Genomic DNA, 15240 nt, shown 5'->3' with positions numbered 1-15240 from the left:
CTCTTTTAATAGTATATACAACCAGAATTGGGTACGAGTGTCAATGCTAGCTGTTTTGATTATGAATCAAAGATAGCCTTTATTTCAAGAAAAGAACACCTTATAGATAATAATGTCACATAGGGAAATGAATATATATATATATATATAATAAAATATTGAAATTATAACATCCAAATGGATGATTACAAACAAGTTGACGTATAGAGCTGGATTAACTATGAACTAAGGATAGACATACATACGTAGGTCCAAAATTGGAAAGTGTGTGTCATAGATAGACCATCAACTACAGTTTTGTTTTTGAATCGAGGTATAGGTTGAAGCATTCGGCTTATAGAGAGTATCTCAATTCACTGCTACCATTATTACATGTAATCTAAGTACAGAGTAATAATTCTTGATGGCTACGGTGTATGTGTTTTTTCTTCATTACTTAACCTAAAATGCCTTAAGTTTCACTAGTAAGTTCCTTTTCCTTATAGTTAAACTGATTTCGAAAGGTTGAAAATGTATCACTTAATATCAACTGCTTCGTGAGTATGTGTGCTGTTCCTTCATAACTTCTTTCCCGTCTGGTTCGAATCTTTTGAGAGCGCTTAGTGGAAAAGAAAGGAAGAGGGAGAGGGAGAGGAGGTAAAAAGAAAAACGACGGGTAGGGGAATCTCTCTGGTAGTAGGCTGACCTGATCCGGCTTTTTGTCCGTTTCGAATCCCGTTAAAGGGGGAGAACTCGCCAGAGCTAAGATACTTCTTAAAGGAAGTAAATAACACATAATAAAACAAAAAATTGAAAGGTATATGAATTCGGGCAAGAAACGTCTGCAGGATAAATGAGAGTTGAGTGATAATTTGGATTAAAATCGAAATCTAATTGATTTCAGTCCAGTCTTAGTTACAAGAGCAACGGAGAGAACAATTTATTTTTCAATTTTTGCTTACGAATCGATCACTATGTTAGCAAGAAATTTCAATAAGAGAAGGCACAGTAAGATGGGGAGTACCTGTTTAACATTACTTGCTTGTTGATAGCTTTCTTGTTACTCTAGTTTTTTGGTGCTACTTTAGCAGCTGTTGTCTACTCTCCCTCAAATTTATATATATATATATATATAATGCCTTTGATATTTCATTTACCGTGCTTGCTAGTGCCATAGCTATAACCTATATCTCTGCCATCTAACTAATGCATTTCAACAAAATATTCATAAAACGTTTAACTATGGTCAAATGGTAGGATATTATGGGACTGCTTGTTTAAACTCTCCTTTTTCTTTTTTTTAATTTTGTCATTTTTGGTAACTTTCTTTTTTTTTTAATCTCTTGTTCGTCTCAGTGGATATTGTTTTCCACCACCGGTACCGGCGTTGCTCTGAAATAAATTTCCAATAATAAAAAAAATAATAAAAAGCGTAGTGTGATATTCCAATTATGACGTTTTCTCATTGAATTCTATCTGTGTATTTCTTATTATTCTTGTTCATTCTCATAATTAAGCCATGCCAATTGAGCAAGTGACTCAAATTCACAGTTTTTTCCAGACATTCTATTAATATGGTATGAGTATTGAATGGTAACGTCAATGAAGGTAGAGCAGTTTTAAAATAAGAAAACAGATAATAGTAATTGATAACAGTACTTTGATGCATTCCATTTATTATTCTTCTTATACTTGGCATATGTTTAATTAAATCAAGATATTAGTCTCCTCAAGGAAACAATAGACAGTGGGGAACTGAATTGGCAGTAAAAAACAAGATCAATTTTTTTATTTCTTAGAGACAAGTACAGAATATTCTTCTTTTCTTCTAATGTCTTTCTTTCAATTCTCTTCGTGATGTATCCCAGATTTGGCAGACTCTCTGGAAAAGTCTCTATTTATGAGCTTTCGTTTCCAGATGTTTAGAACAATTAGTGAGGGGACGTTCATAGCTTTTTATACTGGATCATTATCTTGATCAATGCTAGGTCACCAGAATAATTTCATCATATTAAACTATAGATTGTTGACTACTTATATATTGTTCTTATAAAAATATAGATTTACGTTAATTCTATCTCATTATCCAGTATTCTAATTATTACAATATTTCTTCAAAATGATAAACTTAGTATGTTGATAAAGTTTGATGATATATATATATATATATATATATATTTGTGTGTCTATTATGAACTTGAATTATCTTATAAGCACATGACTGTTTTGGATTGATTTAATTTAATTATTACAATTTTTATCTTATAGAAGTTACAAATACTATTTTTAGATTAGTTTATTTTCCTCTTACTATTTGTGAAGAATATGGATAATATAAACAAACGCATACTCAATCCAAAATCTCTTCATATATTGTTGCAAGCTTTCTTGCATACTCTTCTTTATCCCCATCCCACAATTCTGCAGCAATTGCATTTAAAGGTGAACTATTATTCGGTTCTCCTAATAAAGCTTGTAAAGAGAGTAAAATAGTTTGAACATTATATACTGCAGACCATTTTTCCTTTAACACATCTAAACATATGTTTCCGCTCAGATCAACATTGGGATGCCACATAGGACTAACGAATTTCACTTTGGGTGGTTCATATGGATATCGATCAGGGAAGGTTAATGAAATTTTAAAACGTAATCCAGCATATGGAGAATCATCGGGTCCAGTTATAGTACCAGACCATTTCGTTAAATTTTCTTCATGGTCTGGAAATGCGCTTAATCCTGGGGTCGGTGACATTATTAATTGTACTAGCTCATTATGCAATCTTTGGATTACCGATTGACCATCGGAATTTCCAGTTCTTTTAGTCATTATAGCTTGTAAAGTATAAATCACTTGAAATATGCAGACAGTTTGTCATTTTTATTATATTAATGTATCTTATGCACTGTACTGAAAATTTGGGTAAGATAACAATCCGATATAAATATGTTTTATGTGGCATCTCATTAAAAGTCACAAACCATATAGATTACCAACGACGACAGTTGCAATAATTAAAAAGTTAAATAACGATCACGTGCAACAATTTTCTATTAGATCTTAACTGAAGAATGTCAAAGTAACTAAGTGATATAGCTACTTTCATGAAATCTATAAAACAACATTCATTCTAGTACCGATAAATCAGGGTCTTCAATATCTAACTCTTTAGGAATATCATTAACTTTCAATTCTAATTCTTCTAACTCTATTGGAACTGATAGAGACTTTTGTTTGTCAACATTCTCCTGTAGCATTACTTTGACACTTGAGTCGATATAATCTGATCTTGAATTTAATAACTCATCATTTTTCTCATTAAGTGTCATCTTTATTATATTATTTACGGTTTCCATTGATGCATATTCCTCACTATCAATATATAACTGTCGTAGTTGACTAGTTAATAGTTTCATTGAATCATCTATTGGTTTTAATGAGTTATAGGTTTCCTTAATAACATCGCTATCTTCTCTGCATTCTAAAATAGTTATTACCATTTCTTTGAACTTCCTCGTCTTATTTAGAAGAACTTTTGTTCTATCTAATTTATGCTGTAACTGATATTTTACCTGGAAAGCTTTATTAATCTCTGAAACCTTATCTTTTAACTCTTTAACACCATCGTCGATCTGGTCCTTGTTTGCTATGACTAAATCTTTTTGATGTTTTAACCTAAAGACATTATTATCTAATAATTCCTGTGGGATCCTTAATACATTTCTTAGAATATACAATTCCAACTTATCAAAATTTTTATCAACAGAATGTTCTAGTAAAGTCTCTAATTTTGCAATCCCAACTTTGATTTCAGAAGTATAATCTTTTCCCTCAATAAAGTTCTTATTTAATAGATATTTTTCCATTGCAGATGTACATTTATACATAATTTCATTGACAGCATTGATAATATCATCAACAAGTGAAATTGGTGGATACTGCAGGTGTTCCGTCAAAATTGACGTAGATCTCATAGTAGGAGCTGACATAACTATAAAACAGCAATATACATATATGATGTTTGATCTAAACTAATTACTTGGTTTAAACTTTAAACATTGTTCATTAAAGCTATGCATATTTATATTCATCCAGTTATATAATAATGGATATGAGAATTATGATGTTTTTATATCGAAGAATAGAACGCGTAAAGGCCATTTACTTGATAAAAAATCAGTTAGTATGTAAAAATATAAACAAATCAAAAAAACACTTGATTAATCGCCAATAGGCGTAAAATTTTATTGGATATTTCAAATAAAGGTTGATTGAACTAATCTGTAGGTTATGATTATAAATATTATTTTAAGACCAGAAACTACAAGTAAAACAAAAGATTTATGGATTATTAATATACATATGTACACATTAAAATATCAATTTTTTTTATAATATTAAATCTATTCGATGCCAAAGACAGGTTTCATCTTCTTGATTAATAACCAATCACCCTTTGATACTTGGTCTCTGAAAGCTTTATCCTTTAACGTATCAATAGACTTTCTGGATATCATTGAATACAATGTATCAGTTTCATCAACATGACGACCCCAGATTGGTTGTTGACCAGATGGGTCTTCTAAACGGACAGCAACACCCGCGGCAGTTTGGCCTCTTTTAACTTCATTAACAGACTGATGGTTAATTTCTAAGGAGACAACTTTACCTAATAACAATACCATTTTTTCTTTAGTAGTTGGATCAGTCTTAACAGCACAAATTGGTGTACCAACACGCAAAGCTCCCTCTAACACATCAACACCGATGATCATTGGGTTACGTTTGTTGATAATTTGTAATGTTTGTAAGACACATGGGAAGATTGCAAATTCTAAGAAATCTTTACGTCTTTGTTCCAATAGTTGTTGTTGGTAGGCTGTAAACGAATCGAACAAGTGGTAAATAATATCGGCATTGAAAATCTTAATACCCTCTTGTTCTGCATATTGTTCAGCTTCTTTGTCGATCTTAACATCGAAACATAACATAACTGCAAATTCAGGAGCTTTTTCCAACATAGTGGAAGCCTTCATCACATCACGCTTGTAAACTGGACCTAAACCGATAGACATGACTGGAATCTTCATATCCTTCAAGAAATCTAGCAAAGCTTCCAAAGAACCTAAGGTAGAAGCTTGAACAACAACACCCTTACCAGAAGTATCAACAGAATCTAGTAACCCAGTCAAATCTTCCATGACATCATCCATTAGGTCTTCTTCGTCATCTTCTGGACCAACAACTAATAATCTGGAACCAGAAACAGCCTTTTCCAAATCATTAGCAGCGATTTTAACACCCAATGCAGCTTTAACTTCTTTATGATGAACATATTCAGATTTTAGACGTAATTCTCTCAATGGTTGAGGAGTTAACAAAGCTCTGATGTTCGTTACAATTGGACCATTCAAACCACATAATACGATACGGTCACCTTCTCTCAAGTAACCGTTAGATAAGATAACATCAATGGTAGTACCAAAACCTTCGACAACCTTGACTTCCAAAACGGTAGCTTCTATATGAGATAAGTACATCAATTGTTTTGACATTCTCTTTTGAGTCAACTCTAATAATAACCACAAAAATCTGGAATCCCTTCACCTGTTACAGCAGAAGTTGAAACAATGGATACGTATTTAGACATGTTCTTGTTGTCAAAGTATAATTCGGAATTCAAACCTTGTTCAGAAAGTTGTAATTGATAGTTTCCAATCTAGAGTTGAATTCGTCTTGGACGGCTCTTGATTGTTGTTCAAAAGAGTCTCTGAAGTCGTTGTTTGGGAAAGTCTTCCAATCATATAATCTATCAATTTTGTTTAAAGCAACAATGAAAGGAGCCTTTCTGTCTCTTAATAATCTGATAGATTCGATGGTTTGTTGTTCTAAACCATGCATAATATCAATAACCAAAATGGCAATGTTACATAAGGAAGAACCTCTAGAACGCAAGTTGGAGAAAGATTCGTGACCTGGGGTATCGATAACTAATAAACCTGGAACATCGAAAGTTTGCTTTTCGAATTTAGCCATGGTTTGGGTTTTAGATTTAATTGCTTCAATTGGGAAATAAGTAGCACCAATCTGTTGGGTAATACCACCAGCTTCACCACCTTGAACATTAGTTTGTCTAATTTTATCCAACAATTTAGTTTTACCGGTATCGACATGACCCAAAATACAACAAATAGGAGAACGCAAGTCTTTCTTACCAGAAGTAGATTCAGAAGTAGGAGCCTTTCTGACTGCTGGGGAAGAAATTTCAGCTTCGACGACTTCTTTCTTAACTCTGATTTCTGTCGATGGAGTTTCGGAGCCTTCCCTTTCTTGATCTTCTTCATCTTCATTTTCTTCGACTGTAGAGGATTCTTCGATTTGAGTTTCTTGAGATTCTTCATTTTCATCTTCATCAAGGGCCAAATTTTCCCAATCATCGATTAAAACCTCTTCACCGGTAGCTTCAGACTTGGCGTCAGCAGAAGATATCTTTGAATCGGCTTCGGAAGAAGTCTTAGCTTCATCGGTAGTTCTCTTCTTTTTCTTACCGTAAACAATTTTCTTTGGTTTTGGAGCTTCTTCAGCATCACCGTTAGATTTAGCTAAACCAGCGACTTTGATGTTACCGGCAGCTAACAAAGCAGCACGTCTTTTTTCCATCAATTTCTTCTCTTCTTTTTGTTTTCTAGTCAACAATTTACCTTCAGATTTTAATTTCTCACGTTTAGCTTTATCCTTTTCCTTTTTAGCAGCTCTTGCTTCTTCTTTCTCTTTTTCTTCCTTTTCCAAACGTTCTTCTTCTTCCCTTTCCAAACGTTCTTCTTCTTCTCTTTCCAAACGTTCTTGTTCTTCCAATTGTTTTTTCAATTCCAATTGACGTTTCAAAGCAGCTAAACCAGCAGGAACTTTTTTCTTGTTGGCGGCAGGTTTCTTAGCACTTGAAGATGAATCATTTGAGTCGGTTTTCTTATTCTTAGTTTCCTCCTTCTCCGCAGCTAATTTTTTCAGCATTCGGTTTGCTCCAATTCTTTGTTCCTAGATTTTTGTTCTCGGTGTTGGGCTTTCTTGGCAGCAGCAGCTTCCCTCTTTTTTCTGTTTTTCCAATTCCCTTCTTTTCTCTTTCTTTCTCTTTCTTAGACTTAAAAAGCTGGTTAAGAGTTGTTAGTCTGTGATCCATATTCCTTTTTATCTTGTTTTTTCTTTGTCTTTTTCAAAGCAGACATGAAATCAGCTTCAATAGCTTCAGCACCTTCGACAGCAGCGTCAGTTGAAACTTCTGGAGTAGCTTCACTTTCGTTTTCATTGCTACCTACTTCTTCACCTTGTGGAAGATCCTCTTCGAAATCTTCATCCCAATAATTTTGTTGGTTCTTCTTACTCTTCTTAGCCATTTTATTCTTATTTTATTTTTATCCCAAATGTAATAATCCTTGTACCTTATGATTTCGTTTCTTTAACGTAACAAATACCACAAATGCTTATTTGGCCTTAATACTGTATAACCTACACACTAAAACTTTAAACTTGAAGCAATGAATAGTAAAGAGATGGAGATACTCACAGAGACGTATACATATACAAAACCCACTAATTATCAAAAAATCTTGAAATTTCAAAATTAGCTTAAAATTGCAATGAGAATAATTGATTGTAATAGTTGATTTAAATTTAACAACTCAACTCAACTTAACTCAATTGAACTGTTCAGAAACATCTTCTTGTCTTCTGTCTGTCTCGATATGTCGTTGCTTGGTTGATAAAAGATGAAGATGAAGATGAAGATGAAGATGATGGATGGCCTTTACAGAAAATTTTTCCTTTCGTCTTTCGTCTTTCTTCTGTGTGTGTCTGTGTCTACCTGGCTACTTTTCAAGCTCTCTCTGCCAGTTCCCGTTCCCGTTCACAGGAGAACTGGAGAGAGGAAGAGAAAGGGACAACGGACACCGGACAACCAGAGGAAGAAGAACCGACGGGAGAAGGAAGGAAAAAAAAGAGCACATCCGGGTAATGAATATGTAGTCATGTGTATTCCACGTGATCTATCACTTGCAACGGATCACGTGTTTTGAACTTTTGAAAATCGGTCTTAGCTCTTCACGTTTCTTTTGTTTTGTGCCCAATCTCATCGCCAACTGGACCAAAAGAAGAAAAAAAGTAAAAAAATGTTAAAAAATTAACTGAAAAATTATTAACTTGATATTTCATTTCAATGCTAACATTATACAAATTAATTCAATTTATATATTTTGATTAGAATGTTTACTGTTCTTGCAATTCTAGATTGATCATCAGTTACTTTATATTGTTAAGAGATAAGAGTTCGTCACTGTTACTCCAAGTCGTATTTCGAACACTGATATAAATTAAGAAACTCAGACAAAACTTGTAATTTGTTCTGTTCCAAGGGAAACTTTAGCAATCGTGGTCCTATTGACAGTTATTTGGCTTAATCATTGAAAATATTTATTCAAGATGTCTACCACAGTGGAAAAAATTAAATCCATCGAAGATGAGATGGCTAGAACCCAAAAAAATAAAGCTACCGAATTCCATCTGGGTCAATTGAAGGCTAAACTAGCTAAATTGAGAAGGGAATTGTTAACCAGTAATGCATCCTCAGGTGGTGGTGGTGGTGTTGGTTTCGATGTCGCCAGAACAGGTGTAGCATCCGTTGGTTTTGTCGGTTTCCCCTCCGTTGGTAAATCGACTCTGCTGTCAAAATTGACAGGTACCGAATCAGAAGCTGCTGAATATGAATTCACAACTTTGGTTACTGTCCCTGGTGTTATTCGTTATAAAGGTGCCAAGATCCAAATGTTGGATTTGCCAGGTATCATTGACGGTGCTAAAGATGGTCGTGGTCGTGGTAAGCAAGTTATTGCCGTCGCAAGAACTTGTAACCTATTGTTCATCGTCTTGGATGTTAATAAACCTTTGCATCATAAACAGATTATAGAAAAAGAATTGGAAGGTGTGGGTATTCGTTTGAACAAGTCCCCTCCTGATGTCATCATTAAGAAAAAGGAGAAAGGTGGTATTTCAATCACCAGCACCGTTAACTTGACCCATTTAAGTCATGATGAAATTAGAGCTGTAATGAGTGAGTATAGAATTAACAGTGCAGAAATTTCTTTCAGATGCGATGCTACCGTTGATGACTTAATCGATGTCCTTGAAGCTCCTTCAAGAAGATATATGCCTGCCATTTACGTTTTGAACAAGATTGATTCTTTATCATTGGAAGAATTGGAATTGTTATATAGAATCCCAAATGCCGTTCCTATTTCTTCAGGTAGAGAATGGAATCTGGATGAACTATTAGAAGTCATGTGGGATAGATTAAATTTGGTTAGAGTTTATACAAAACCAAAGGGTAAAATACCAGATTTCACAGATCCAGTCGTGTTGAGATCTGACCGTTGTTCTGTTAAGGACTTCTGTAACCAAATTCACAAATCTTTAGTCGATGAGTTTAGAAATGCATTAGTTTTTGGTAGTAGTGTTAAGCACCAACCTCAATACGTTGGTTTGAATCATGTGCTAGAAGATGAAGATGTCGTAACTATCTTAAAGAAATAATCTTTGTCATATTGTCGTTCATGTTTGTTTGTTTTGTCATCTAAATTTGCGTAAAAGTTGCCAATTACTTTAAAGACCTCCCTTTAGGGAAGTGAAAAGATAGATCTATCCAACAAATATATACATAATTAGAGTTTATGCTATCATTACTGTGGTAGTGGAAAAATTAATGAAAATTCTGGTACAATACTTAATGAATGACACTTCTAGCATCCACATATACCAAATTCACTGACTAAATTAATAAAAGAAGAATCATTTCAGAAATTAGATTACAACGAGTGGTTTTGTTAATGTATAATAAATTAATAAATAAATAAGAATTGCATAGTTACAATTTTTTAATTTAAAGAGAACATTAAATGAATAAATATTTTAACTTTTAGTTTGCACCAAAAGGTATTTGGCAAGCTAAGAAAAATATTAAAAAGTGAAGAATTATGAAGAAAATATAAAATTAATTCTTTATATAGTATTCTTATTAGCTTATAAAAGTTTAACCAAGTTTATTTAAAGTCAGTTTAATGCGTATATCGACATAGGCATTGAAAATTAATAATGTATTATCCTTAATTATTCTTAAGACATATTCCCGTAAAATGTAAGAAGTTGCTTTAAAATAGCTAATTTTGAATAATTTACGAATAGTCATAGACAATTTTGTTGTCACATAATAAAATAGCTTATTAGCTAGAAATTTTTTTTTTACTGTTATTATTATTATTATTATTATTATTATTATTATTTTTATTATTATTGATGTTGTTATTATTGTTATTACTTTGATACTTACTGTCAATTCTTTGGAAGTTATATTGAAATTATTTGACCAATTTTTAAGATCAACTTGAAAAATATGTACCGTCCTTAATTTATATCCACATATAAACTACCTTATTAACATGAGTGATATTTGAATATATTAATCGTTTTTGAAAACAAAATTGTAGGGAACACATAGGAAAATTTAGTGTATAGCAAGCAATAGAATTTCTTTATTTCCTTTTCTGCTTGAACTATTTCAGTAATCCATTTGTTTGAGATCAATTATTTTCTTTGAATTTGTAATCATTACCTTCTATGTTATAGTTCATTCAGTTGTTTTTATATGCTTTGCAGTATATAATTCGTTCCTTAACCTTTGAACCTCCATTTCGTATAATTTTTCATTATTTTGAAGATATAATATGTAATCTACAGCTTTCTCTAAAATCATACTTTTGTTTAATTTTGCAGATGGTTGAGCAACAATAGTAGCTGGTGGAGGTGGAACAGAAATAAGAGAATTCTTGTGAAGATCAACTACTGAATTATCACCACTTTTAATATTTTTCAAAGTGTCACTAACTTCAAATGCGGTTTCTTCACAAGCAACCCAAGGAATAATCTGCTGCAGTTTAGCAATTTTAGTATTGATATTAATTCTATATCTTTTTTCAATCTTATTATGTGCCTGTTTTTGATCTGCTGTTAATCTCTTTCTTGGTGCTCTCTTCTTTTTTATTTTAGTTGTTTGAGATTGTGGAATCTTGTTATTAATTTTAATATCTTCTGCCTGTTCCTGTTTTATTACAGGAGCATTGCTCAATGTATATTGTTGCGGCATAGTATTTGGCATATTTAAATTGGTACTAAAGACGTCTGTAGAATTCAATAATTGCTCATCTAATGGAGAATTTGAAGTTGAAGTTGAACTAGAACTAGATGAGATAACATTTTCTAAAGATTCTAACCATGTTGTGTTCGATGATGCAATCGAGTTATTATCATTTGTAAATAATTCTTTATCCTCTAATAACCCCCACATGTTTAAGTCAGTACCAATATCTCTGTTAGTAATTGCAGATAGCATGTTGCTATGATAATATAAATATTCTTGTTGTTATAGTATTAGTTTAAGACTAACAATCTTAAGCTTTAAATAAAAATTTAATAAGAATAAGAATTAACATAATAATCAATATTCATTTAAAAAATACGAGCTTAATATAACAATTAATTTTTTGAAGAATGAGTTAATAAGGGAGTATATATACCTAAAACTTTAATTTGTTCTGAAGAATTCCATTAAGCTATCATTAATATTAATTAAACGAATTTACCACTATGGTTTTAGTTCAATGTTCAATATCATCCCTAGCAAATTCTTGAAATCAGAAATACAAATGTAGCATAGTTAAGCTTGTTTGCGAGGGTTTCCGACTACAATTATTTAATCGATTATAACTTCTCATATGTTTAAACATGTGGATACTATGAGTTACCTGTAAGAAGAAGCACTTTCATTTAAACCATTGCCTATGAGAAATTAAGGCAGTATACCGTTGACTCTTGAATTAGTCTCTATGCAGATCTGTGGGCTGGAAGTTGTCAGTAGAAATGGAAACCCCATTAAATTAAAACAATACAGTGTAACATAATGTAATATGAAATAATATCATATCAAGTATCGATATTGTTGTTGAGAGACAATAGTAAGTGAGGAGGATTTCTCGAATTACAAAGTGGTGGGAAACATTGCATAGTTGTACTATGTTTCAGTGAAAAAATTTCAATTGCGGGAGGAATCATTAGCTGTAGAAGATGATGCCAAAAGACAAGTAAGTATATGTTATATTTATTACACTCTAGAGCTTACTTCCTCAAAAAGACCTTTCTACCAGAATCTCCTTTGTTTTATTCGATTCAAATCAGTCTTTCTTTTTATTTTTTTTGTTAACACTAGCCTCAACAACCATATATAGTGGGTTTTCACTTAAGGTATCATTCAATTAAAGGTTCATTAGAAAAGCTTTGAGCAATAAACTTCATTTGAATGAAACAAATCATGTAAATAATGTAAGTAGGAATTTGATGAATCGGGTTTGTAAAGGTAATTGTTCTTTCAAAACCATTCTGAAATGAAATAAATGACAAACATTTCTCGTACAATTTAGTTATCACAATAATTCAAAAAATATTAATTCATAAAAAGTTCACTCTATAATACATGAAAAATAATTCCTCCTTACATTTCTCTCACCTATTCTCATGATTTTTATCTTTCTTTTTCAGTAGATTATTCTCGAACAATATAGATAAGTTTGGCACATCCCTAAGAATATTCTCTGACAAAACATATCCTACCATTCTATAGTAGATTGCCTATATGAACTATTTCGGAAATACATCCAATTGAAATATTAGATTCCTACTACTATTTTCCATTAGTTTCCTAACCATCTATACCAAACAAGAAAATAACTCTCCCACTACATACTTGGTTCATAAATGTTAATGATGTATTTCTTTCCCAGCTGGTAAAAATAGCAACAACATTATCATTCCATTTGGAGAGTATTGATCGGATAAGTATTAATCTCCACAAATGTACAAATTTCCCGTATACTTCTTCCCTATTAGGATGCAAACCAAAATAAATAATAAAATTAAAATTTTGGACAAATTCGAGTTTATTTTCCTCGCTTTATGTTCTTAACTTGTAAATGAGAATATGATATTTCGAGTAGAAGCTCCTCTACTTCAATTCAATTTTATTGCACAATCTTTTATTTAACAGGATTCTATAAATTGAATTTGTCTTGGATGTGTTATGTTTCCACTACATTACAATACCAGGTTCCGACGACACAATGATTAAGAGAAAAGGAGAACTGGTATGAATCTTGAATTTATCAGCCATGGCTATAGTTAGGAAATAAATATATCCGACGGATATGTGTGTATCATTCGATTTCAATTTTTATTCGTCATTGACAAATTTCCAAAAGAAATAAAGTTATATTTTGTCTAGATGACTCTCTGTATGGCTATACTCCATGTTTTTGTTAACAATTCCTATTACTACCGAGGTCGGTACAGAACGAAATCATTGTTATCTGTTAGTGGTTAGTTCTTCGGAGAAGGGGTAGCGGGGGGAAGGGACAACCAGGTATTATAGGTTAACTGGATTTGTTTGAAATAGATAAAATATTCTTCTCGTCGAATAGGCGAGAGTTGAGGGATACTTACCATTGTAGTTCGTTGGTTACCGTCTATCTCTTCAAAAGTTGCCCAACATAACATGTAATGTACTGATGTCAATATTCTTTGTATACTTGAATCCGGATTTAATAATGACCTTAGAGGTCCTTAAAAGAATAATAATTATTCTAATTATCTCAAGCAGAGACAAATAATAGCAATAGTAAAATTTAAGACATTTATTGACCTCAATTGTTCAAAAGTTTCACCAGCTTCTACTAAGGTCAACAATAATATTTATTGATAATATACTAAAATTTACACTGTAACTGTAGGAACTTTGAGATAAACTTTACCTAATTCCAGTTAAAAGTAACTTGGTTATTGTAAACCACGGGTATCTCCGTGGAAAGTAAAAAGCGGGTATAGTCGTAAATCATGCATTCGTATCAGGAAAGATCGAAGAAACAAAAAAAAAGAGGGACAAAGAATCAAAAAAAGACGGTAACTTGGTAGAAAGGCATCTGATAGCGTTATTGTATTCAAATATTCATTTAAAGGTTTCAGTTCACTCTCACAAAATTCTTTCTGGATTATTTCCAAAAATAAGTTTATTGATTGTATACCAAAAATCAATTCCTTTCTTTTTCTTGAATCTTCTAGAGGTCGAAGTTATTACCTAAGGACACACACAAGGCTGGTTTAATAACTATCTTTATTATTATTATCAATTAACAATATTAGGCAATGTAGATGTTTCATGGATATCAACTGATTTAGATAAAGGGTTTCGTTAATATTTTATTGGACCAAAGGACCTGCCACTACACATGAAGAAATTGTTAATTTGACTTTCCTGTTATATTTCAATACTAAGTAGTCAATGCGATCATTATTAGCTCAACCATGTTTCTCAAATCAAAAATTATCGTGGATATTTAAAAATTTAGTTGGCACAGTACAAAAATCTGACGGATTTGTAATTGTAACATTACTTTTCATATAGCAAGCAAAGTGTAAGTGAGGATTGATACGATGGTTTATTGTCATAAAGTGTGCTGAATAGAAACTTGACAAGGAGTATGGGGTTATGGCCATATGATCCATTGTTAATTGTAATTCCAATTTATTTTCTTGTATTGAACATTTTTAAGAAATTTACACCTTTTTTATTTTGAGGGCGGAACGAAACAATGTGGGGAGCATAAGCTGATAATGACTATCCATAAAATTTATAGAAATATGATGAATAATACAGTATGCCACTGTACTACTATTAAATTGAGTAATAATTTCAACTTTAGTATTAATGCCGAAATTGGATTATGTTTAGAGTTGCCTTTTGACCTTTTTGGTTCGAACCGACGTATTTGATGCTACTGAAACATATTTTGGTAGTCTTCTTTTCCAGTCGAATTTAAAATTATTATCCAAGGTGCCATCGTTATTATCAATACTCAATATTTTCTTCAAATATATCTTCTCTAACTTATCCTTATGTCTATAGATCCAATCATGTGCAAAACTTTGATCGGTATCCATTCTTTTTTTTACTTCAACTGTCAGAAGTTTTCCAACAAAATCTTTAGCATTGTCTGACACCAAATTCCATTGTTTTGAATTGAAATTTAATTTAGCAGTCTTTGTATTATGTATTATGTTCTGCTCAGAACCATCACCATAGAATGGAGATATTCCTGTTAACATAATGTGAGTTA

General features: G+C 32.1%; 5 protein-coding genes and 1 pseudogene across 5 annotated transcripts in view; 1 reads left to right on the top strand and 5 right to left on the bottom strand.

The window, feature by feature from the left end:
- Positions 1-2329: 2329 nt before the first annotated feature.
- On the bottom strand, positions 2330-2809 carry UBC11 (putative E2 ubiquitin-protein ligase UBC11; the record flags this gene model as incomplete). Its single annotated transcript, XM_001644805.1, has 1 exon — positions 2330-2809. The coding sequence occupies one exon, from the start codon at positions 2807-2809 to the stop codon at positions 2330-2332; it is 480 nt and encodes a 159-aa protein (XP_001644855.1).
- Positions 2810-3105: 296 nt separating this feature from the next.
- MTW1 (MIND complex subunit MTW1) lies at positions 3106-3969 on the bottom strand (the record flags this gene model as incomplete). The annotated part of the gene is made up of 1 exon (XM_001644804.1): positions 3106-3969. One exon carries the CDS (start codon positions 3967-3969, stop codon positions 3106-3108), a length of 864 nt encoding a protein of 287 aa, XP_001644854.1.
- A 414-nt stretch (positions 3970-4383) lies between these two features.
- Kpol_1065p10pseudo lies at positions 4384-7371 on the bottom strand (annotated as a pseudogene).
- A 1081-nt stretch (positions 7372-8452) lies between these two features.
- Positions 8453-9559, top strand: RBG1 (GTP-binding protein RBG1; the record flags this gene model as incomplete). The annotated part of the gene is made up of 1 exon (XM_001644803.1): positions 8453-9559. One exon carries the CDS (start codon positions 8453-8455, stop codon positions 9557-9559), a length of 1107 nt encoding a protein of 368 aa, XP_001644853.1.
- A 1090-nt stretch (positions 9560-10649) lies between these two features.
- Positions 10650-11411, bottom strand: Kpol_1065p8 (basic helix-loop-helix domain-containing protein; the record flags this gene model as incomplete). Its single annotated transcript, XM_001644802.1, has 1 exon — positions 10650-11411. One exon carries the CDS (start codon positions 11409-11411, stop codon positions 10650-10652), a length of 762 nt encoding a protein of 253 aa, XP_001644852.1.
- A 3440-nt stretch (positions 11412-14851) lies between these two features.
- MEK1 (serine/threonine protein kinase MEK1) overlaps positions 14852-15240 on the bottom strand; it is a gene marked incomplete at both ends in the record, with an annotated part of 1506 nt that continues 1117 nt past the window's right edge. The window contains one exon of the mRNA XM_001644801.1: positions 14852-15229. Within this exon, the coding sequence (XP_001644851.1) occupies positions 14852-15229 (378 nt within the window).

Source organism: Vanderwaltozyma polyspora, genomic scaffold (genome assembly GCF_000150035.1).
Source record: "Vanderwaltozyma polyspora DSM 70294 KpolScaffold1065 genomic scaffold, whole genome shotgun sequence".
NCBI classification, from domain to species: Eukaryota; Fungi; Ascomycota; class Saccharomycetes; order Saccharomycetales; family Saccharomycetaceae; genus Vanderwaltozyma; species Vanderwaltozyma polyspora.
Note: the sequence above shows the minus strand (reverse complement) of the source record. Positions and strands in the feature narration are given on the sequence as shown.